This window comes from Odocoileus virginianus, chromosome 28 (genome assembly GCF_023699985.2).
Source record: "Odocoileus virginianus isolate 20LAN1187 ecotype Illinois chromosome 28, Ovbor_1.2, whole genome shotgun sequence".
Classification (NCBI taxonomy): Eukaryota; Metazoa; Chordata; class Mammalia; order Artiodactyla; family Cervidae; genus Odocoileus; species Odocoileus virginianus.
Genome location: NC_069701.1, coordinates 35716728 through 35741481, shown reverse-complemented (window position 1 = coordinate 35741481; position 24754 = coordinate 35716728). Strand labels below are relative to the sequence as shown.

The 24754-nt window shown below is 38.7% G+C and overlaps 1 protein-coding gene across 2 annotated transcripts in view; it reads right to left on the bottom strand.

Annotated features, from left to right (window-relative positions):
• The window catches only part of LOC110151932 (organic anion transporter 7-like), a 30787-nt gene extending 16762 nt beyond the window's left edge, over window positions 1–14025 (bottom strand). Inside the window, exons 1-4 of one of the 2 annotated variants that reach the window (XM_020915401.2) lie at window positions 13429–14025; window positions 11962–12065; window positions 496–650; window positions 225–393 (exon numbers count right to left, since the gene is read on the bottom strand). In XM_020915401.2, coding sequence (XP_020771060.2) covers window positions 225–393; window positions 496–650; window positions 11962–12065; window positions 13429–13830 — 830 coding nt within the window. In that variant the 5' untranslated portion in view covers window positions 13831–14025. The remainder of the gene's footprint in view (window positions 1–224; window positions 394–495; window positions 651–11961; window positions 12066–13428) is intronic. The other variant, XM_020915402.2, reaches the window with a different exon arrangement.
• Between the last annotated feature and the right edge of the window lie 10729 nt (window positions 14026–24754).

The window sequence follows — 24754 nt, the reverse complement described above, 5'->3', positions numbered from 1 at the left end:
AAGTGAAAGTCACCCAGTCATGACCGACTCTTTCCGACCCCATGGACTGTAGCCTACTAGGCTTTTGTCCATGGAATTTTCCAGGCAAGAATACTGGAGCGGGTTGCCATTTCCTTCTTCAAAACTTAGGCATAGACCAGGACCAAACAGAATTCTTGTATCGGATTCCATGTACATTCTCACCCCAGACTCTCACAAGACAAAGGAGTAAAGAAGGCTCATACCTTGAGGCCAGAAATAAAACAAAGACTGGTGCAGACATCACTAGCTGGAGAGTTTGCCAGTCTCGAATGGCAAAAGCCAGGCCTCCCAAGACTGTCTGTCCCAGGCTAGAGGCGGCCATCAGCAGCGTTGTTGCCATGGCCTGGTATCGGGACTCTGTCCATTCCAGTGCTGAAAGAAAACACAAGCGCAGTTTTTAATTCAAATACACATGGAGTCTCAAGGTCAGAGTTAAGACTTGGAAAACCCTTAAGATACAAAGCATTGACTTACTGAGCAAAACATTAGTTGTCAGGAGGCATGTAGTAGACATTCCAGCCAAGAAACGTAGTGAACAGTAAATGAGGAAGTTGGGGGCAATGACTGTAAAGGTGTCAGCAATGGCAAGCTGGAGGAAACACAACCTGATTATAAACTTCCTCCCAAACCTGAGAAAGAAAGCACCAAATTAGGCTATAGGAACGATAACAACCTCTTGTAAAAGCTAGCAAAACGAAAGCACTTTGAATCCTTAAAGAATCAATAATAAATGGCAGATCTGAGGAGCAAATTTCCTGTGTGTAAACAGAAACTGAATGTATCAAAGCCTCTTCTACCATTCTGTTACTAGTATTGGGTTGACACCAATTCAAACCATATAGGCAGGTTGCAATATTTTGGAATTTTAAAATATCAGAACTGTCCCTTCTACTAACACATGCTTTTAGCATAAGGATTCTGTATAAAACCTACACTCAGGGAATCTAAAGTTGTACTTGCGAATCTAGACCCACACAGTTTACAGCAGAACTTATTTGAAAGCAACACCTGTGGAATAAATCCATCACAGTGGTATATGAGACCCTCCTTGCTGACTTTGGGTTTGTTGGCTTTGGGCAACAGATTTCCTTCTAAAACAATATAGAAGACAGTCATGACAGAAGCAGAGGGACTTAGAAAATTCTGAGAGGAGTTTGACAAGATGGAGAAGGAAGAAACACAGAAGCAAATATTTCAAAAGAGGGATTTAAAGAGGCAGCCCCCCAGGTCCCAGGCAGCAGGGCAGCCACCTTGATTCCTGCAGCTGTAGCACCCGCTCCCAGAGCTACTATAGCGCTACGTTAGGATGAACACACAGAGAAGGGATGAAAATTTGGGCTGCTACTGGGCAGAACTGTGAATGCCTGCCTGGAAGGTACATAAGTTCACTGTGATCATATGGGCCCCACTTGCTATAGCACTTGCTTCCTTTGGCACAAAGCTTGCACTTAAGGGCAATGGAACCTTATGGAATCTGACCCTTAGGGCTTCTATTCCAACAACTGGGGATTAGATCCCAACCCTGACAGGGCTATGACAGTCACGGAGCAAAGAGGAAGATCTACCTAACATTCAGTGCAGGCTATGAACCTTGCAACATCAATTACACCTCCCATTAAGGGCAAAATGACTAGCATGCTCTGAGGAAAGATGTGGTAGGCATCCATACCCCAAACAGCCCTTATACCAATAATATTAGAGGGCTGCTACCAACGCAGCCCTCACTTGGTGGAGCTGCATGGAGACTACACTACTGGACCTTCCTCACAGCTGGAGTTGGCACACCCCACCCAGCTGGTACCTGCTCATTCCCCCACAAGTGAAGGTCTTTCTCCAACAAATCTAGTCTATAAAGTTTGGAAGAGGTAATTCTTCCATGAAATGTGCATATATCAATGCAACACTACACGAAACATAAAAGATCAGGGAAACATGACACCAACAAAGAAACAGAACAGTTTTCCAGCAACTGACCTCTAATAAATGGATGTCTTTGAACTGCTTCATGAAGAATTCAAGGAAACTGTCTTAAGGAAACTCAATGAGCTACAAGAGAAGGCCGGTTGGCAATTCAATGACATTAAGAAAGTAATACATAAACAAAATGAGAAGTTGAAAAGAGAGCTAGAAATGATAAAAATGAACCAAATTCGAAAGCTGAAGAATACAATAAATGAAACAACATACAGAGCACCAACAAACGATGTATAAAGTGGAGGAAAAATCTATGAACTCAAGGACAAGTCATTTGAAATTTTCCAGCCAGAGAAGAACAAAGAAAAAATATTAAAGAGAGTACAGAATGCTTGTTGGATTATGAACACCAACAAATAAAACACTATTCTCATTGTGGAAGTCCCAGAAGAAGAAGAGAAAGAGAAAGACAAATTAAGAGAAGGGCAAAATAAAATACTGAGCAAATATTAACAATCTGAAGGCAGAAATAGACAGTAGTGCAATAATAGCTGGGGACTTCAATACCACTTTCAACAGTGGAAAATGGAAATGGAAAATCAATAGGAAATAATGATTTGAACTATATTTTTTTTTTCCCAGTCTATCCCTCCCTCCCACCCTTCCCCACTGGTAACCATAAGTTCATTCTCTAAGTCAGTGTTTTGTGAATAAGTTCATTTGTATAATTTTTTTTAAGATTCTGCATATTAGCAATATCATATATTTGTCTTTCTCTGTATGACTAACTTCACTTAATATGATAATCTCCAGGTCCATCAACATTGCTGCAAGTGGCATTATCATTCTTTTAAATTGCTGTGTACTATTCCATTGTATATATGAATCACATCTTTATCTGTTCATCAGTTGATGGACATTTAAGTTGTTTCCATGTCTTGGCTATTGTAAATAGTGCTCTATGAACACATGGGAGCATGTACCCTTTTGAACAGTGTTTTTCTCCAGATGTATGCCCAGGAGTGAGGTTGTTAGATCCTATAATAGCTATATTTTTAGTTCTTAAAGAAACCTCCTCACTATTCTCCATAGTGGCTATACCAATTTACATTCCCACCAACAGTGTAGGAGGGTTTTCTTTTCTCTACAGCTTCTTCAGCATTTATTGTTTGTAGATTTTTTGATGATGGCTGTTTTGACTATAATCGACCTGCAATGCAGGAGACCTGGGTTGGGAAGGCCTCTGGAGAAGGGAATGGCAACCCACTCCAGTATGCTTGCCTGGAGAATCCCATGGACAGAGGAGTCTGGCAGGTTACAATCCGTGGGGTCGCAAAGAGTCAGACACGACTGATCGACTAAGACTACACATTCTGACCAGTGTGAGGCAATATCTTATTTTGGTTTTGACTTGCATTTCTCTAATAATTAGCGATGTTGAGCATTTTTTCATGTGCCTCCTGACCCTCTGTATGTCTTTTTGGAGGAATGTCTATTTAGGTCTTCTGCCCATTGTTTGATTGTTTGCTTTTTTGATATTGAGACACATGAGCTGTTTGTAAACTTTGGAGACTAATCTCTTGTCAGTTGCATCTGTTGCAAATATTTTTTCCCATCCCAAAGGTTGTCTTTTTATGTTGTCTATGGTTTCCTTTGCTGTGCAAAAGCTTTTAAGTTTGACTAGGTCTCATTTGTTTACTTTTGCTTTTATTTCCATTACTCTAGGATATGGCTCAAAAAAGATATTGCTGTGATTTATGTCAAAGAGTGTTCTGCGTATGTTTTCCTCTAAGAGTTTTATAGTTTTCAGTCTTACATTTAGGTCTTTAATCCATTTTGATTTTATATTTTGTGTATGGTATTAAAAAAGGTTCTAATGTCATTTTTAAAAAACATGGAGCTGTGCAGCTTTCCAAGCACCATTTATGTCTTTCCTCCATTGTATAGTCTTGCCTTCTTTGTTGTAAATTAATTGAACCTAAGTGTGTGGGTTTATTTCTGGACTTTCTATCCTGCTCCATATTGATCTATTTATCTATCTACTGGTACTAGTAACATACTGTTTTGATGACCACAGCTAATTCCTCCAGCTCCATTTTTCTTTCTCAAGATTACTTTGGTTGTTTGGGATCTTCTGTGTTTCCATACTCCTTTTAAGATTTTTTTTGTTCTAGTTTGTGAGAAATGCCATTGATAATTTGATAGGGGTTGCATTAAATCTGTAGATTGCCTTAGCTAGTATAGTCATTTTTGACAATATTGATTCTTCCAATCCCAGAACATAGTATATATTTTCATCTATTTGTATCATCTTCAATTTCTTCCATAAGGGTCTTATAGTTTTCAGAGTATAGGTCTTCAATTCTGTTTTTTTTTCTGTTCTTTTGTTGTTAGAATATAGAAGTGCAACAGATTTCTGTGTATTAATTTTGTATCCTGCAACTTTACTGAATTCATTGCTGAGCTCTAGTAGTTTTATTGTAGCATCTTTAGGATTTTCTATGTATAGAAATCATGTCATCTGCAAACAAACATCAAATCATGATATGTATAGCATCATATCATCTGAAAACAAACATCACAATCCAAATCCTATGGAAAAATCAGTTCTAAGAGGGAAGTTTATAGCAATACAATCTTGCTTAAGTAAGCAAGAAAAATCACAAATTAACAACCTAACCTTACACCTAAAGCAACTAGAGAAAGAAGAACAAACAAAATCCAAAGATAGTAGAAGGAAAAAATCATAAAGATCAGAGGAAAAATAAATAAAACAGAATTGAAGAAAACAATAGCAAAGATAAAACTAAGAGCTGGTTCAAAAAGATAAGCAAAATTGATAAGCCTTTCACTGGACTCATCAAAGAAAAAGGAGAGAGGACTCAAATCAATAAAATTAGAAATGAAAAAGAAGTTACATTATACAGAGCGAAGTAAGCCAGAAAGATAAAGACCATTACAGTATACTAACACATATATATGGAATTTAGAAAGATGGTAACGATAACCCTATATGCAAAACAGAAAAAGAGACTCAGATGTATAGAACAGACTTGTGGAATCTGGGAGAAGGCGAGGGTGGGATGTTTCAAGAGAACAGCATCGAAACATGTATATTATCTAGGGTGAAACAGATCACCAGCCCAGGTTGGATGCATGAGACAAGTGCTCGGGCCTGGTGCACTGGGAAGACCCAGAGGGATCGGGTGGAGAGGGAGGTGGGAGGGGGGACCAGGATGGGGAATACATGTAAATCCATGGCTAATTCATTTCAATGTATGACAAAAACCACTGCAATGATGTAAAGTAATTAGCCTCCAACTAATAAAAATAAATGGAAAAAAAAAAGAAGTTACAATGGATACCACCAAAATACAAAAGATCATAAAAGAATACTACAAGCAACTACTTGCCAATAAAATGGACAACCTGGAAGAAATGGATAAATTCTTAGACAGGAGTAGTCTCCTAAAAATAAACCAGGAAGAAATAGAAAATATGAACTACACTTTAGATTAAAGGAACCTAGTAGACTATATAGAACATCCCATGTAACAATAGCAGAATATACATACTTCTCAAGTGCACAGAGAAGATAGGTCAAAAGTTGGGTCATGAAATAAGCTTTAACAAATTTAAGAGGATTGAAATCATATCTGGAAGAGTGCAGGACAGGGAAGCCTGGTGTGCTACAGTCCATGCGGTCTCAGAGTTCGACATGACTTAGCAACTGAACAACAATAAAATCATATCGAGTATATTTCCCAACCACTTTGGAAATTGGAAGTTATTTATTATAAAATTTGAAATTAATAACAAAGAGAAACTGAAAATTCACAAACATGATGAAATTAAACAGCACTCTCCAGGACAATCAATGGATCAAAGAAGAAATCAAAAGAGAAATGAAAATATGATACCAAGGAAAATGGAAGTACCACATAAAAAAACAGTTATGGAATGCAGCAAAGGCATTTTAAAACAAATTTTAATACAGTTTATAACAATAAATTCCTATATTAAAAAAGAAAGAACTTAAATTAGCACCCCAACTTTACACCTCAAGGAACTAGAAAACTAAACCTAAAGCTAGCAGAGGAAGGAAATAACAAAGATAAGAACAGAGATAAATAAAATAGAGATTAGAAAATAGAAAATATCAATAAAGCAGAGTTTTTTTAAAAAAAATTAACAAAATTGACAAACTTAGCTAGACTGACAAAAAACTATAGACTTCTATATTGAGAAGACTCAAATGAATAAAATTAGAAATGAGAGGAGACATTAAAACTGATACCACAGAAATACAAAGGCTCATAAGCAATTACTACAAATAATTATATATTAACAAATTGGATGGCCTTTAAGGAATGGATAAATTCCAGAAACATACAACCTACTAAGAACCAACCATGAAGCAACAAAATATTGGCAAGCTCAATTTAATGGTACACTCAAAGAATCATACACCTTGATAAAGTGGGAGAAACTAAAGAGCCTCTTGATGAAAGTGAAAGAGGAGAGTGAAAAACTGGCTTAAAATTGAACATTCAAAAAACTAAGATCATGCACCCGGTCCCATCATTTCATGACAAACAGATGGGGGAAACAATGGAAACAGTGGCAGACTTTATTTTCTTGAGCTCCAAAATCACTGCAGGTGGTGATTAGCCATGAAATTAAAAGATGCTTGCTCCTTGGAAGAAAAGCTATGACAAACCTAGACAGCGTATTAAAAAGCAGAAACATTACTTTGCTGACAAATGTCCATCTAGTCAAAGCTATGGTTTTTCCAGTAGTCATGTATGGATGTGAGAGTTGGACCATAGAGAAAGCTGAACACTGAAGAATTGATGCTTTTGAACTATGGTGTTGGAGACGGTCTTGAGAGTCCCTTGGACTGCAAGGAGATCAAACCCATCAATCTTAAAGGAAATCAGTCCTGAATATTCATTGGGAGGACTGATGCTGAAGCTGACACTCCAATACTTTGGCCACCTGATGTGAAGAACTGACTCATTGGAAAAGACCCTGCTGCTGGGAAAGACTGAAGGCAGGAGGAAAAGGGGGTGCAGAAGACAAAATGATTGGATGCCATCACTGACTCAATGGACATGAGTTTGAGAAAGCTCCAGGAGTTGGTGATGGACAGGTAAGCCTGGTTTGCTGCGGTCCATGGGGTCACAAAGAGATGGACACGACTGAGTGAGTGAACTGAACTGAACTGATAAAGTGGGAAGTGTTATTTATCCCTGGGATGCAAGAATGGTTCAACATACATAATCATTAATGTGATGCACCATGTTAACAGAAAGAAGGATAAAAATAGTATGACCAATTCAATAGATACAGGTAATGTAGTTCATAATGTATTCATATGTCAAAACATCACGTTGTATGTTGTACACTTTAAATATATATAGTTGTATCTGTCAATTATAACTCAATAAGAATATTGATCTCTGCATTTTCTCATGAGATTTTCACAGATGCCTGGGTTACAGGTTTGTTGTAAGTGAATACTCTGATTCTGAGCTGTTTTATAATTTACATTTATTATGATACATTCCAACTTCGTAGGGACTTCCTTCATAGCTCAGTTGCTAAGGAATCTGCCTGCAATGCAGGAGACCCTGGTTGGATTCCTGGGTCAGGAAGATCCCCTGGAGAAGGGATAGACTACCCACTCCAGTATTCTTGGGCTTCCCTTGTGGCTCAGCTGGTAAAGAATCTGCCTGCAATTTGGAAGACCTGGGTTCAGTCCCTAGGTTGGGAAGATCCCCTGGAGAAGGGATAGACTACCCACTCCAGTATTCTTGGGCTTCCCTTGTGGCTCAGCTGGTAAAGAATCTGCCTGCAATTTGGGAGACCTGGGTTCAGTCCCTAGGTTGGGAAGATCCTCTGGAGAAGGGAAAAGCTACCCACTCCAGTATTCTGGCCTGGAGAGTTCCCTGGGCTGCATAGTCCATGGGGTCGCAAAGAGTTGGACATGACTGAGCGACTTTCACTTCACTAATTCCAATTTCATAGTTCTTAGCTGAGCAGCAGTTACCGTCATGCAGATGGATGATAAGACTCTCCTCAGTTCTCCAGTATGTCTGAGGGAGACATACTTCAGTGGTGGCAATGATTGTCTATTTCAGAAGCACTATCACAGGACTTATACATATTGAAACAGCAGTTATTGGATTAATTGTATGGTCGTCAGAGTTATCTTTAGAGAACTGCTTTTGCAAAAATCAAAATCAAAATTATGGCATACTTTTTCAATAGACCACCAATGACACATTACTGTGTACCTGCATGTTTAGTTTAACAGGATTTGTACACATCACACATGGGTAGCTATGATGTGATGGCCATTCTCTGAGCACCCATAACCATTCAGCTAACAGAGCGTAGGAGCAAATCAATACAATGCTCATGGCCAAGGTTAAAGACACTTTTAGCCATATGATGTCTGCAAAGAAGTGGAATCCCATGTCATGGAACATCTTCTTTCTGTTCCTATAGATAGCTGTTAATTTCCAAATTACATGTTACGGCATTCCCTCTCTAAATTCTGTCCAGAAACGCCTCCAGGTCTGATGGAGATGTTGCTTCTGTATCTTGTATGCAGAACTTAGTGTTGACAAAATGGCACTTATCACACTGATTAATTCTCCATTTGTGTACCTATATTCCTGGGGAGATTACATAAGTCCCACAATATTGTAATTGTAATACAGTTCAGTTCAGTTCAGTTGCTCAGTCATGTCTGACTCTTTGCAACCCTATGGACCACAGCATGCTAGGCCTCCCTGTCCATCACAAACTCCCAGAGATTACCCAAACTCATGTCCATTGAGTCAGTGATGCCATCCAACCATCTCATCCTCTGCTGTCCCCTTCTCCTTCCTCCTTCAATCTTTCTCAGCATCAGGGTCTTTTTAAATGAGTCAGCTCTTCATATCAGGTGGCCAAAGTATTGGAGTTTCAGCTTCAACAGCAGTCCTTACAATGAACACTCAGGACTGATCTCCTTTAGGATGGACTGGTTGGATCTCCTTGCAGTCCAAGGGACTCTCAAGATTCTTCTCCAACACCACAGTTCAAAAGCATCAATTCTTTGGCACTCAGCTTTCTTTATAGCCCAACTCTCTCATCCATACATGACCACTAGAAAAACCATAGCCTTGATGAGACAAATCTTTGTTGGCAAAGTAATGTCTCTGCTTTTTAATATGCTGTCTAAGTTGGTCATAACTTTTCTTCCAAGGAGTAAGCGTTTTGTAATTTCATGGCTGCAATCACCATCTGCAGTGATTTTGGAGCTCCCCAAAATAAAGTCAGCCACTGTTTCCACTGTTCCTCCATCTATTTGCCATGAAGTGATGGGACCAGATGCCTTGATCTTAGTTTTCTGAATGTTGAACTTTAAGCCAACTTTTTCACTCTCCTCTTTCACTTCCATCAAGAGGCTCTTTAGTTCTTCTTCACTTTCTGCCATAACAGTGGTGCCATTTGCATATCTGAGGTTATTGATATTTCTCCCAGAAATCTTGATTCCAGCTTGTGCTTTCTCCAGCCCAGCATTTCTCATGATGTACTCTGCATATAAGTTAAATAAACAGGATGACAATATACAGCCTTGACTTACTCCTTTTCCTATTTGGAACCAGTTTGTTGTTCCATGTCCAGTTCTAACTGTTGCTTCCTGACCTGCATACAGATTTCTCAAGAGGCAGGCCAGGTGGTCTGGTATTCCCATTTCTTTCAGAATTTTCCACAGTTTGTGGTGATCCACACAGTCAAAGGCTTTGGAGTAGTCAGTCAATAAAGCAGAAATAGATGTTTTTCTGGAACTTTCTTGCTTTTTCAATGATCCAGCAGATGTTGGCAATTTGATCTCTGGTTCCTCTGCCTTTCCTAAAACCAGCTTGAACATCTGGAAGTTCATGGTTCACGTATTGCTGAAGCCTGGCTTGGAGGTGTTGGAGCATTACTTTGCTAGTGTGTTAGATGAGTGCAATTGTGCAGTAGTTTGAGCATTCTTTGGCATTGCCTTTCTTTGGGATTGGAAGGAAAACTGAACTTTTTTGGTCCTGTGGCCACTGCTGAGGTTTCCAAATTTGCTGGCGTATTGAGTGCAGCACTTTCACAGCATCATCTTTTAAGATTTGAAATAACTCAACTGGAATTCCATCACCTCCACTAGCTTTGTTTGTAGTGATGCTTCCTAAGGCCCATTTGACTCCACATTCCAGGATGTCTGGCTCTAGGTGAGTGAGAGTAATCTCACCATTGTGATTATCTGGGTCATGAAGATCTTTTTTGTACAGTTCTTCTGTGTATTCTTGCCACCTCTTCTTAATATCTTCTGTTTCTGTTAGGGCCATACCATTTCTGTCCTTTATTGTGCCCATCTTTGCATGAAATGTTACCTTGGTATCTCTAATTTTCTTGAAGAGAACTCTAGCCTTTCCTATTCTGTTGTTTTCTTCTATTTCTTTGCACTGATCACTGAGGAAGGCTTTCTTACCTCTTCTTGCTATTCTTTGGAATTCTGCATTCAAATGGGTATATCTTTCCTTTTCTCCTTTGCTTTTTGCTTCTATTCTTTTCACAGCTATTTGTAAGGCCTCCTCAGACAGCCATTTTTCTTTTTTCTTTTTTCTTGGGGATGGTCTTGATCCCTGTCTCCTGTACAAGATCACGAACCTCAGTCCATAGTTCATCAGGCACTCTGTCTATCAGATCTAGTCCCTTAAAATTAAATCTATTTCTCATTTCCACTGTATAATCATAAGGGATTTGACTTTGGTCATACCTGAATGGTCTAGTGGTTTTCCCCACTTTATTCAATTAAAGTCTGAATTTGGCAATAAGGAGTTCATGATTTGAGCCACAGTCAGCTCCCAGTCTTGTTTTTGCTGACTGTATAGAGCTTCTCCATCTTTGGCTGCAAAGAATATAATCAATCTGATTTCAGTGTTGGCCATCTGGTGATGTCCATGTGTAGAGTTTTCTCTTGTGTTGTTGGAAGAGGGTGTTTGCTATGACCAGTCGGTTCTCTTGGCAAAAGTCTATTAGCCTTTGCCCTGCTTCATTCTGTACTCCAAGGCCAAATTTGCCTGTTACTCCAGGTGTTTCTTGACTTCCCACTTTTATATTCTAGTCCCATATAATGAAAAGGACATCTTTTTGGGGTGTTAGTTCTAGAAGGTCTTGTAGGTCTTCTTAGAACTACTCAACTCCAGCTTCTTCACCATTACCGATTGGGGCATAGACTTGAATTACTGTGATATTGAATGGTTTGCCTTGGAAACGAACAGAGATCATTCTGTTGTTTTTGAGATTGCACCCAAGTACTGCTTTTTGGACTCTTTTGTTGACTATGATGGCTGCTCCAACTCTTCTAAGGGATTCTTGCCCACAGTAGCAGACATAATGGTCATGTGAGTTAAATTCACCCATTCCAGTCCATTTTAGTTCGCTGATTCCTAAAGTGTTGATGTTCACTCTTGTCATCTCCTGTCTGATCACTTCCAGTTTGCTTTGATTCATGGACCTAACATTCCAGGTTCCTATGCAATATTGCTCTTTACAGCATCAGACCTTGCTTCTCTCACCAGTCACATCCATAGTTGGGTGTTGTTTTTGCTTTGGCTCCGTGTCTTCATTCTTTCTGGAGTTATTTCTCCACTCATCTCCAGTAGCATATTGGGCACCTACCGACCTGGGGAGTTCATCTTTCAGTGTCCTATCTTTTTGCCTTTTCATGCTGTTCATGGGGTTCTCAAGGCAAGAATACTGAAGTATTTGTAACACTGAAGTAGTTGAAATAAATATTCTTTTTTTGTTGTAATTTTTTGAGTATTTAACTGTATGAACACAATGATTAATCAAAGTTAAATAAAACACTTCTAGATTGTTATGATTGATGCTTCATAAAACTAAGTTGAAATAGATCTTTCTTAATGAAAGGATAATTCATAAGCTGAAAGTACTTGAGAATAAAGAAAGCTATGATTGAGAGATACTCACCTGTCTGATAAAGAGCCATACATGATGCCTCCCACCAGAATTCCACTCATGACTAGGAATTTAGCCACTGAGATCAGTGACTGAGATTTACATACCAGGTCCCACTGAAAGACAAGCACACCATCACTGCAGAGCTTCACAGCAGCTTAAAATCTCATTACCATAGGTAAAATAGCTAGTGGGAAGCGACTGTATAACACGGGGAGCTCAACCCAGTACTCTGTGACAACCTAGAGGGGTAGGATGTGGGGGTGGGAGGGAGATTCAAGAGGAAGGGGCATATGTATGCTTAAGGTTTATTCATATTGTTGTATGGCAGAAACCAACAGAACTTTTTAAAGCAATTATCCTCTGATTAAAAATAAACTTAAAAAATCTCTCAGTGGAAATCTGGTCAAAACTTCTTAACATTACTTGCAAAGTTCAATATTTGGGGCCTTTATCACCCTCTTCAGCTTCTTTTTTCTGCATTAGTTGACCTTTTACTATTCAGGTCTCATTTAAACATAACTTCCTTAGGGAAGTATACCCTAAATCTGTTGGTTTTAATAATCTCCAGTTTACATCAGACTGAGTAGTTCTCAGTCTTGGCCACAGAGTGGAATCATTTGAGGCGATGTAACATTTTTCAGTGGTCATGTATGGATGTGAGAGTTGGACTGTGAAGAAAGCTGAGCGCCGAAGAGTTGATGCTTTTGAACTGTGGTGTTGGAGAAGATTCTTGTGAGTCCCTTGGACTGCAAGGAGATCCAACCAGTCCATCCTAAAGGAAATCAGTCCTGGGTGTTCATTGGAAGGACTGATGCTGAAGGTGACACTCCAATACTTTGGCCACCTCATGCGAAGAGTTGACTCATTGGAAAAGACCCTGATGCTGTGAGGGATTGGGGGCAGGAGGAGAAGGGGGAGACAGAGGATGAGATGGCTAGATGGCATCACCGACTCGATGGGCATGAGTTTGGGTAATCTCTGGGAGCTGGTGATGGACAGGGAAGCCTGGCATGCTGTGATTCAGGGGGTCTCAGAGTCGGACACGACTGAGAGACTGAACTGAACTGAACATTTTACTGATTAGAATTTTACAGTAGATGTAATATGACTGCTCTGGAATATAGCCTTGGAATGGAGTTTTTCTTCAGTCTACTAAATATTTGTAATATACAACCAAGTGATTAGCATTACTGACCTGGTATAAGATTTTTAACACATTACATAAATTACTTGTTTAGACTTTGGTCATCCCAAGAATAAAAGTAGTATAATAGAAGGGTTCATTTCTATTTTGGAGCTCATTAGACTCATTAAATATATAGGTGCCTGGCATTTAGTAGAGAGGCAGTTAAGATTCCCTGAAAGGCTGAAGGACGAACACCTACCTAGTGACTAAAGGCTGGAAGCATGTTCATTATTCTGTTACCCCTAAACACCCAGATCATGTACTCACAAGAGGTAAATGGGACCTCTTACCTCAGTTACGATGGTGGAGGAGAAGGAACTTCGGTCATACATCCAGCCATCCACACAGGGCTCCGTGTCCAGGTCAGTCATGTTGGGGAAGGTCCCATTCAGGTGAAGGAAATGCCACTGGGGGTGGCTGAAGCGACGACACCTCTCTGGCCTCAGGTTTGAGTCCAGTGGGATGGAGATTCTCAGGAGGGCATCAGGGCTGAGGGTCCCAGTGTCATTAGCCGAGTCAGTGTTATTGTCGAGAATGTGGACCCAGCAGCGATGACCAGGGACTGCTGCAGTGAAGTTCTCCAGTATCATGTGAGGGTACACTATGAGGCTAGAGATACAAAAGAAAACCATCTGAAGGATCTGGAATCTCCCCAGGCCTCCAACTTGGTCCAGAAGGTCCTGAAAGGCCATCAAGGCTGAGCTGGTGATCCTCAAAAGGAGGCAAAATGACTATCTAGAAAAGTTCAAGGGAAAAAATATTTCCAGCTGCAGTGTCACACTAAGTGTGTGTTGATCCTGGCCGCACTTTCTCCTCAACTTGCTCTTCCATCAGGATAGTGGAAGCTGTTTCTCTGTGTTGTTTTAAGGTCAGGTAAGTAATTAGCGATTTATTAGAGATCAATAATTTGCTGAGTAACTCTAGCAGTTGATGATCACATCTGTTACATGTTTACTTTGTAAAAATTCTTCTACCCAGCAGTATCCAAAGTAGCATTGAACTTTGATTTGTAGATTCTCTAGTAAATAAACTAAAATAACCTTATATTGTATGCACAGTCCTTTTTCAAAATGTAATATGTGAGACTCAAAAGTTAAGTGCTTTTTGACTTTTTGTGTGTGAAAAGAAGTGAAAATAGGTTTTTGCTCAGTTAATACTAAATTTTTATTAAAAGAGTTAATGAAAACAATCCTGAGTTAAATTAAAACAAGTAATATGATGAAATCCTTCTCTTTCAGTAACTGCTTCAGTTCAAATCAGATCAATGAAAATCAACACAATGAAAATTGTTGCTGTTGTTCAGTTGCTAACTTATGTCCAACTCTGAGACCCCATGGATTGCAGCACACCAGGCATCCCTTTCCTTCACCATCTCCCAGAGTTTGCTCAGATCTGTGTCCACTGAGTCAGTGATTCTATCTAACCATCTTATCCTGTTGTCCTCTTCTCCTTTTGCCTTCAATCTTTCCCAGCATCACAGTCTTTTCCAATGAGTCATTTCATCATATCAGGTGGCCAAAGTATTGGAGTTTCGCCTTCAGCATCAGTCCTTCCAATGAATATTCAGGGTTGATTTCCTTTAGGATTGGCTAGTTTGATCTCCTTGTAGTCCAAGGGACTGTCAAGAGTCTTTCGCAGCACCACAATTCAAAAGCATAAATTCTTTGGTCCTCATTTATGACCTAGCTCTCACATCCATAAATGGCTAATTGGATAAGCCATAGCTTTGCCTATATAGACCTTTGTTGGAAAAGTGATCTTTTTGAAAATTGAGGGGAGAGTGGGCAATGATGGAGGGTAGAGGGCTATGCCAATGGAAAGTTCTTATAGAGGTTTATTTATTTAGCTTGTTTATTCATACAGATAGCATTTGTGAGGATCTTTTTTGTGCTAGTTTAAGGAACTATAACTACATGGCAGTTATAATCCAGTGGATAAAGGAGAAATAAATAACTAATTATAATCTTATGTCATAAGGTACACATATGGCAGATGCACAAAATTGCTATGGAAGAATTAAACAGAATAAAGTGGAATAAAATATCACCTTGAATAGCATTAAATATTCTTTTAAAAATCTAAATATAACTGTTAAAATAAGCAAAATACATAGAAGTAAATATGAAAAGATTGTAAATAAAATTTCTTGCTTCTTTAAAGGAAAGATGCTTGCTCCTTGGAGGAAAAGCTATGACAAACTTAGTCTGTTAAAAAGTAGAGACATCACTTTCACAATTTTACTGCTGTGCAGTAAAGTACACAAAAGCAGAACCACTTGTAAAGGATGCACACATGTGACGATGTATGACAGACACATGGACAAACTATCTGACTGGACATATGAGTGCACACTCTCATCTTTGCAAGTTCTCAGCTTGAAGGTTTGTATGTAGGGGATTCACTGTATACAGAACATTTCATCCCAAAGCAGCAGAACACACATTCTTTTCAAGTATACGTGGAATATTATTCAGCATATCACATTTTAAGCTGCAAGAAAAATCTTAATAAATTTAAGAAATTTGAAGTCATATCAAGCACAATTCTATGTGAATAAAAAAGTCAACTAAAAGAGGAAACTGTACAATATACAAACATATGGGAGCTAGCCATGTGGTTACTAAACAGCCAAGGGGTCACTGAAGAAATCAAAGAGGAAATAAAAAAAGCACCTGGAGACAAATGAAAATAGAAACACAATGATAAAGAATCTATGGGGTCCAGGTTCAATGCATGAGACAGGTACTCAGGGCTGGTGCACTGGGATGACCCTGAGAGATGGGATGGGGAGGAAGATGGGGGGGTGTTCAGAATGGGGATCACATGTACACCCATGGCTGATTCAGGTCAATGTATGGCAAAACCCACTACAATATTGTAAAGTAATTAGCCTCCGATTAAAATAAATAAATTTTAAAAAATATATGGGATGAAGCAAAGGCAGTTCTAAGAGGGAAGTTTATAGCAATACAAGTCTACCTGAAGAAACAAGAAAAATCTCAAATAAATAATCTAACCTTACACCTTGGAGAAGGCAATGGCACCCCACTCCAGTACTCTTGCCTGGAAAATTCCATGGATGGAGGAGCCTGGTGGGTTGCAGTCCATGGGATGCAAAGAGTCGGACACGACTGAGTGACTTCACTTTCACTTTTCACTTTCATGCATTGGAGAAGGAAATGGCAACCCACTCCAGTGTTCTTGCCTGGAGAATCCCAGGGATGGGGGAGCCTGGTGGGCTGCCATTTATGGGGTCTCACAGAGTCGGACACGACTGAAGCGACTTAGCAGCAGCAGCAACCTTACACCTAAAGAAACTGGGAAATAAGAACGAATAAAACACAAAGTTAAGTAGAAGGAAAGAAAGAAGAAAGATCAGAGTAGCAAAAATGAAGCAAAGACTAAATCCCCAAACAATGGAATAGATCAATAAAACTAAGAACTAATTTTGAGAATGGAAGAAAATGGACAAACCTTTAACTGGATTCATCAAGAAAAAAAAGTTCAAATAAATAAAATCAGAAATGAAAGAGGAGAAATTATAAATGACACAACAGAAACAAAGGATCATAGGAGATTATTGTAACCAATTATGAGCCAATAAATGCACAACATTCTTTAGAAATGGATAAATTCCTAGAAAGGTACTATTTTCCAAGATTGAATCAAGAAGAAATGTCCACAAACAAATGTCCAGGATCAGACAGCTTCACAGGGTATTTCTATTAAACATTTGAAGAAAACAATAGCTATTCTTTCAAAATTTCCAAAAAAATTGAAGTAGAAGAAAAACTCCCAAACTTATTCATTAAAACCAGCATCACCCTGATTCCAAAACCAGACAAAGATACTCAGTTCAGTTCACTCACTCAGTTGTGTCTGACTCTTAGCGACTCCATGCACTACAGCGTGCCAAGCTTCCCTGTCCATCATCAACTCCCTAAGGTTGCTCAAACTAATGTCCATGGAATCAGTGATGCCATCCAACCATCTCACCCTCTGTCATCCTTTTCTCCTACTGCCTTCAATCTTTCCCAGCATCAGGGTCTTTCCCAAGGAGTCAGTTCTTTGCATCAGGTGGCCAAAGTATTGGAGTTTCAGCTTCAGCATCAGTCCTTCCAGTGAATATTCAGGACTTATTTCCTTTAGGATCGATGAGTTTGATCTCCTTGCAGTCCAAAGGACTCTCGTGAATTTTCTCCAACGCCATATTTCAAAAGCGTCAATTCTTTGCCACTCAGCTTTCTTTATGGTCCAACTCTCACATCCATATAGACTACTGGAAAAACCATAACTTTGACTATATGGACCTTTGGTGGCAAAGTAATGTCTCTGCTTTTTAATATGCTGTCTAGATTTGCCAAAGATTCTCTCTCTCTCACACACACACACAAATATAAATTGATATCACTGGTAAACATAGATGCAATGTATGACAAAAACCACTACAATATTGTGAAGCAATTAGCCTCCAACTAATAAAAAATAAATAAAAAAAAGAAAAAAAATCATCAACACAATATTAGAAAAGTAAATTTAAAAGTACTTCAAAATAAATATACACCATGTCAAGTGAGATTTAGCTCAAGGATGCAAGGATGGTTCAATAGTCACAAATGAATCCATGTGATATGCCACATTAACAAATTGAAGAATAAAAAAATCAAATCATACGATCAAGTCCACAGATGCAGAAAAAGCTTTTGGCAAAATTCAACATCCATTTATGATAAAGACAGTTGACTAAGTGGATAGAAAAGGAACATAATAAAGTTTATATATGATAAACATACAGCCATAATCATACTTAGTGAAATACTGAAAACGTTTTCTTTAAGACTGGGATCAAGACAAGGATACTCACTTTTTCCACTTTTATTAAACATAGTATTGGAAGTCCTGGCCATAGAAAACAGACAGAAAAAAATTCAAAGGATCCTTATTGAAAAAAACAGAGTAGAACTGTCACTATTTGCAGATGAAATAAAACTATATATGAAATCCTGAAGTGATGATTTATAAAACATAACAACTGATAAACTAATTTTGTAAAGTTGTAGGATGCAAAATTAATATACAGAAATTCGTTTCATTTCTATGAATTAAAAATCTTTTAGAAAGGGAAATTAAGAAAACAATCACTTAAACATTGCATCAAAACAAAATTTAGCTAGGGAGGTGAAAGAGTTGTATTTGGAAAACATAAGACATCACATCATGCTAATCTCTGGTTTCCCAGGTGGCTCAGTGGTGAAGAATCTGTCTGTCAAGCAGGAGACATCGGTTCGATCCCTGGGTTGGGAAGATCTCCTGGAAAAAGAAATGGCAACCCATTCCAGTATTCTTGCCTGGGAAATCTCATGAACAGAGAAGCCTGGTGGACCACAGTCCATGGGTTTGCAAAGAGTTGGGCAAGACTGAACAACTAGACAACAATAAAGACATCAGTGAAAGAAGTTGAGGAAGATATAAACAAATGGAAAGACACGCATCTACAATACAACCCACAAGATTCTGTATTTATCTCTTTACCTTTGTCAGGGAGTTTAGACTTTTACTTGGTTTTGTGTTGCTGGTTATCGTCCCTTTGCTTCAACTTGGAGGACACCTTTAAGCATTTCATATAGGTCTGATCAAGTGATGATAAACTTCTTCATCTTTTGTTTGAGAAAGTCTTTCTTCTTCTTTTAAAGGACAGTTTTGCTGGATATAGTATTCTTGATTCACAGTGGTTTTTTTTTCATTGAATTTATCATTCCACTTCTTTCTAGACTGCAAAATCTCTGTTGAAAATCTGCAGATAATATAATAGGCACTCTCTTGTGCATAACAAGTTGTTTCTCTCTTGTTGCTTTCAAGATTCTCTCTTTGTTTGTGGCTTTTGATTATATGATTATGATGTACCTCAGGATAGGTCTCTTTAGACCTATCTCAATTGGTGTTCCAACTTGATTTTCTATTTGTCTCCTTGGACTTGGAAAATTTTGGATATTATTTCTTCAAGTTGTTTCTCTGCTCCTTTCTTTCCTATTTTGTGACTCCCATAATGTTCATGTTGTTCCACTCGAATGTGTTCCATAAGTCCTTTTAGCTCTCTTCATTTTTCTTTATTTGTTTTTCTTTTTGATCCTTTGCTTTGGTCATTTCAAAGGTTCAGTCTCCAAGTTGGTTGATTCTGTCTTCTGCCTGGTCAAGTCTGTTGTTTAGTCCTTCTCATAAACTTTTCAATTTAGTTTTTCTATTCTTTGGTTCCAGAATTTGTCTGGTTTCCATTCATAGTTTACACCTCTGTTGATAGTGTCATTTTGTTCACACATTTCTCCCCCCACCCATTTTGTTACATTGTCTGTGCTCTCTTTAAGTCATTAAGCATTCTTACCATTGTAATTTTACATTCTCTGGCAATTCATGTATTTCTATTTCTTTTAGGTTCAGTTTCTGGAGATTTAGTTGTTCATTTAAATGTGTCATGATTGCCTGTTTCATTGTGTATTTTGTTATTTTTCTTATTGAGATTTTTAACATCTGAAGAATCAGTTGGCTCTTCCAAACCCTGTAATCTGGTCTCATACAGGGAGGACTTTAACAAAGCCTGGCTAGAGATTCTGGAGACCTCTCAAGCCTTTTCTAGATATATGTCCTTTCTGACTTTTGTGTGTAATCTCTAGTTTGAAGAAGATGGCTGATTTTTACTCAGGACTTCTCCCCATTGTAGTACTGAGGCTAGCAGGTGCTGTGGTAAATCACTGTCTTGGGTCTCCTTCTGATGTCTGTTTATGGTATTGCATATCCTGGTGCAAGGTTTATGTCTTTATTTTCAGAGACACCCTCTTCAACCTGGCATCCATTCCTATTTGTATAGATGATAATCTCTCCAGAAACCTGGTATAATTTGTATAGATGATCATCTCTCCAGAAACCTGGTATAAATCAGTTGAATTTACAATATTTCAATTTCTTATCCAGGAAGAAGATAGAAGTCAGTGATTTCTAGTCAAATGCCCCTCAGTGTGAGGTGTACAGAGGGGATCTGATCAAAGAGGGTGGAGAGTGTCAGGAATTCCCTACTGGTTGAAGATGTTGGCTTCATGCTCATCTGGGGTGCATGAATATTTTAATTGGATTCTGGATTTCTCACAGAAGTACTGTGTAATTTTATTGTTAAATCTGTGGGGGAGGAAGGTCTAGGACTTCTTTTTCTGCCATCTTGCTAAGATGTTTCTAATGTAATTTTGTGGGTTGGAACTTTTGGGCCATCAAGCAGTAGCGATTGATACTGCTGAATGTGTTGTGACACTAGATATATTATACATGTGTAGTACTCTGGTTGTTGTAAAGGATGTTACCAATAGGTGTAACACTGAAGGATATACATCCCTTTAACCAAGGACCCAAAGAATAGATGTATGCATTAAGTCATACTCTTGCTGTGGTCCATCTATCTTGCCCAGAAGGATGATATGTTTCTTTTATTATTACCATAGGTTATCTAAAATGGAACAATAAACACTATATCTAGGAAGTAAAGCATATTGATAGATGACAAATGGCAGCTCTGTAGTTGAGATATCCTCATATAAGAGTTTTTAGCTCTCACAGAGCGTGCTGTACAGACAATGGCTAATGGTGACTAAGCCTCTTAACCTCTGTCTTGTGATCAACAGCAACTCACGGACTCTGAACAAAATAGATTCTGGGGAACAAGGCTCAACTAATGTCTCTGAGTTTTCTGGAAAGAAAGATTATGTGTCCATGGGATGGTGAAAAATCCACCCACCAACCAACCAACCCCAGATTTACTTAAACTGCATGAGTGGTGACACAGACCAGCTCTCTAGTTTTCACACATTTCCTTTTCTCAGGTCCATCACAAGACTATATTCCATTCAGTAACTTTGAGAAAATAAAGACTCAATAACTTGCTAGCAAGGATACCAGTGGAAACCTCTTTCAGCAGAGATTTGCATGCCATGTCTTTACATGAATCATCTGCTGTCCTATTATAGCTGCCCTGGCTTTAGGTACCATGCTTGTTTAGGACAAGCTCATTTTAGAAAAGGCAGAGGGATCAGAGATCAAATTGCCAACATCTGCAGGATCATCGAAAAAGCAAGAGAGTTCCAGAAAAGCATCTATTTCTGCTTTATTGACTATGCCAAAGCCTTTGACTGCATGGGTGGAAAATTCTGAAAGAGATGGGAATACCAGACCACCTGGCCTGCCTCTTGAGAAACCTATATGCAGATCAGGAAGCAACAGTTAGAACTGGACATGGAACAACAAACTGGTTCCAAATAGGAAAAGGAGTAAGTCAAGGCTGTATATTGTCACCCTACTTATTTAACATATGCAGAGTACATCATGAGAATCAATGGGCTAGAGGAAGCACAAGCTGGAATCAAGATTGTGGGGAGAAATATCAATAACCTCAGATATGTAGATGACACCACCCTTATAGCAGAAAGTGAAGAGGAACTAATGAGCCTCTTGATGAAAGTGAAAGAGGAGAGTGAAAAAGTTGGCTTAAAGCTCAACATCCAGAAAACTAAGATCATGGCATCAGGTCCCATCACTTCACAGCAAATAGGTGGGGAGACAGTGGAAACAGTGGCTGACTTTATTTTTTGGGGCTCCAAAATCACTGCAGATGGTGATTGCAGCCATGAAATTAAAAGACGCTTACTGCTTGGAAGGAGAGTTATGACCAACCTAGATAGCATATTAAAAAGCAGAGACATTACTTTGCCAACAGAGATCTGTCTAGTCAAGACTATGGTTTTTCCAGTGGTCATGTATGGATGTGAGAGTTGGACTGTGAAGAAAGCTGAGTGCCGAAGAGTTGATGCTTTTGAACTGTGGTGTTGGAGAAGACACTTGAGAGTCCCTTGGACTGCAAGGAGATCCAACCAGTCCATCCTAAAGGAGGTCAGTCCTGGGTGTTCATTGGAAAGACTGATGCTTAAGCTGAAACTCCAGTACTTTGGCCACCTCTTGTGAAGAGTTGACTCACTGGAAAAGACCCTGATGCTGGGAGGGATTTGGGGCAGGAGGAGAAGGGGACAACAGACGATGAGATGGCTGGATGGCATCACCGACTCGATGGACATGAGTTTGAGTAAACCCCGGGAGTTGGTGATGGACAGGGAGGCCTGGCATGCTGCGATTCATGGTGTTGCAAAGAGTTGGACACGACTGAGTGACTGAAATGACTGACGACTGTTTAGGAACGTTTGAGTAGACTTCATGATGCTATTTCTGAATAATTAATATACTCATGTTTTATATAAAAATTGGCAAAAATTATATACAGCCTCATGGCTTAGAAGGGTATGGTTGAAGGGTCTCTATTAAGGGGTAGTTGGTATCTATAGCCAGGAGGAAGATCTAATATTACAATAGGAGAAAGGATTTGCCATACAGCATTTCCTCACTTGGTTTTAAATGTCGTTAGTTCTCTGAATTCTCTTTTTCCTTTTATAAAACTCCTCTTGAGAAATACTGCAAAATACAGAGTAAATGAAACATATTCACGGGTAATCCTGTTGCAAGACAATGACAATTTGGAAATACGGACAGGTTTTTGAAGAATCGGCCTGCAACTTTGTGTTAAACTGAAATGATACTTGCCCAACCCTCTCATTCCGATTTTCTATACTTGTGCTTACTGTACTTCTCCACCATAATACATATCACTCTAGTGCTTGTATTACGGAGCATCTGCTGGGCCACAAATGTGGATGGTAGCATCAGATACCATGAAGGGGACTCCCCTGGTGGTCCAGTGGTTAAGAATCCACGTTGCTATGCAGGGGGCACAGGCTCGATCCTTGGTCAGCAAACTAAGGTTCCCATATGCTGCAGAACAACAAAGTCTGTACATTGCTACAGCTGGTCCCACACACTCAGGGAAACCCCGTGCCAGAGCTAGAGTCTGTGCACAGCCATGAAGATACCATGTGCTGCAACTAAGACCTGATGCAGCCAAATAAATAAGTCAAAAACAAAAACCCAAAAACCCATGAGGACCCGTGGGGCTTTCTCTACCACAAAGCATCGTATTTTATGGGCTGGCAGTCAGTCTTTGGGGCGATGCACAATAGATGCTGTCTGGTTTTTCTCATGATGGGACATCAAGCATTTCATTGGGAAGAAGGATGGATAAACCGATGACATTCATCATTGATAGTTCCCTGGCATTCCTTTCTCTCTTGCTTCTTGCAGGTTGTTGTTTCTGTTTCTTGATCTCTTGGAAGTTATTGGCAGGAGAAAAATAAAAGAAGATTGTAAGGCTGATTGATTTGCTTGAGTGTGTTTGGAAAGCTAAAGCCCATGGGGTAACTTAGAGGGTTTATGTAGAAGAGCTAATAAAAGAAAGAAGTTGAGTATCTGGGAAGTCTGAGGATGAAGGAATGTTCATAGATCTTGGGGGAGCAAGAACCCAGTCCTGAGCCCTGGCAACACTTCATGGGAACAGGAAACTCTTAAGTCTATAGCTGTATAGGGAGATAAGCTGCCAGATGGGAAGCCCCAGATTCCAACATCTCATTATGGTGTGAATGGTAAAGTTGCTGCACCCGAGTGTCTCTTGGTCCAGTAGTAACCTGGTAATCTCTTTGAATAGACGACCGATAACCAGTGCAGTCCTCCTTGTAACCACCTTATCACCTTGCCACTGTATATACTCCTAGAAGCTAGAAAGCTCTGGTGTGGAAGACTTATGGAAATAACTTCCCAAAGTAACTGATTTGCAATTTTTCACCAGCCTGGGGGGAATGAGGACTTTAAAATAAATCTTATTTGATCATATAAAATAAAAATAAGATGCCGCATCAGTACATGTAGACTAATATCTGTCACACATAGACTAATATTTGCTAGTATCTAATTTTTTTTCATTTCCTCTGTGTATCCAAGGTTCCTAACACACTGCTTAATGACATGTTGAACAAATTATTGCTAAATCAATGAAATATTTTTAAAACTACTTATAATGACATGTATGGCATATGTTATTTTCTAATTCAGCCATCAATTTACAAATTTTCATTTACGTTCTTTTGGAAAATAAAAGTTGGTATTTTATTTAGTTTGTATGTCTTTAAATTCCAGTGGTTTTGTACATTTCCATAAAGTGATTAGTCATAGGATTTTTTTTTTCTTTTGAAAAGTATATGTTCTTGCCTTTTGAACATCTAATATTGAATTATATATCCTTTCCATGATTATTAGAATCCCACATATTATTATATAATCATTTTGAAAATTGTTATTTGGTCTTTTTCCAGTTTATTTTTGATGACCGTACAATATTTTAAAATATTGCATTATCCTTTTAAAACTTAGAATATAGAAACTGATAAAGAAAGTAAAGTATCCTAAAGGTACTTTATCATTTTGGTGAATATTAATATTTTTCTGGATTTATCCCATAAGTTTTTAGAGTTTTGTCCAATAGAGGTTTTAAATAGAGGTATTTAGTCAAATGTACATATATTTAAACTGTTTGCATTTGTTTTTACTAATCAGAAAGTTTTCTTAATCCTGAGATTTTGTACCCACATTTTCTATTGAATAATGTGACTTAATTGTTCCATTCATCATTTTAAACATGTGGAA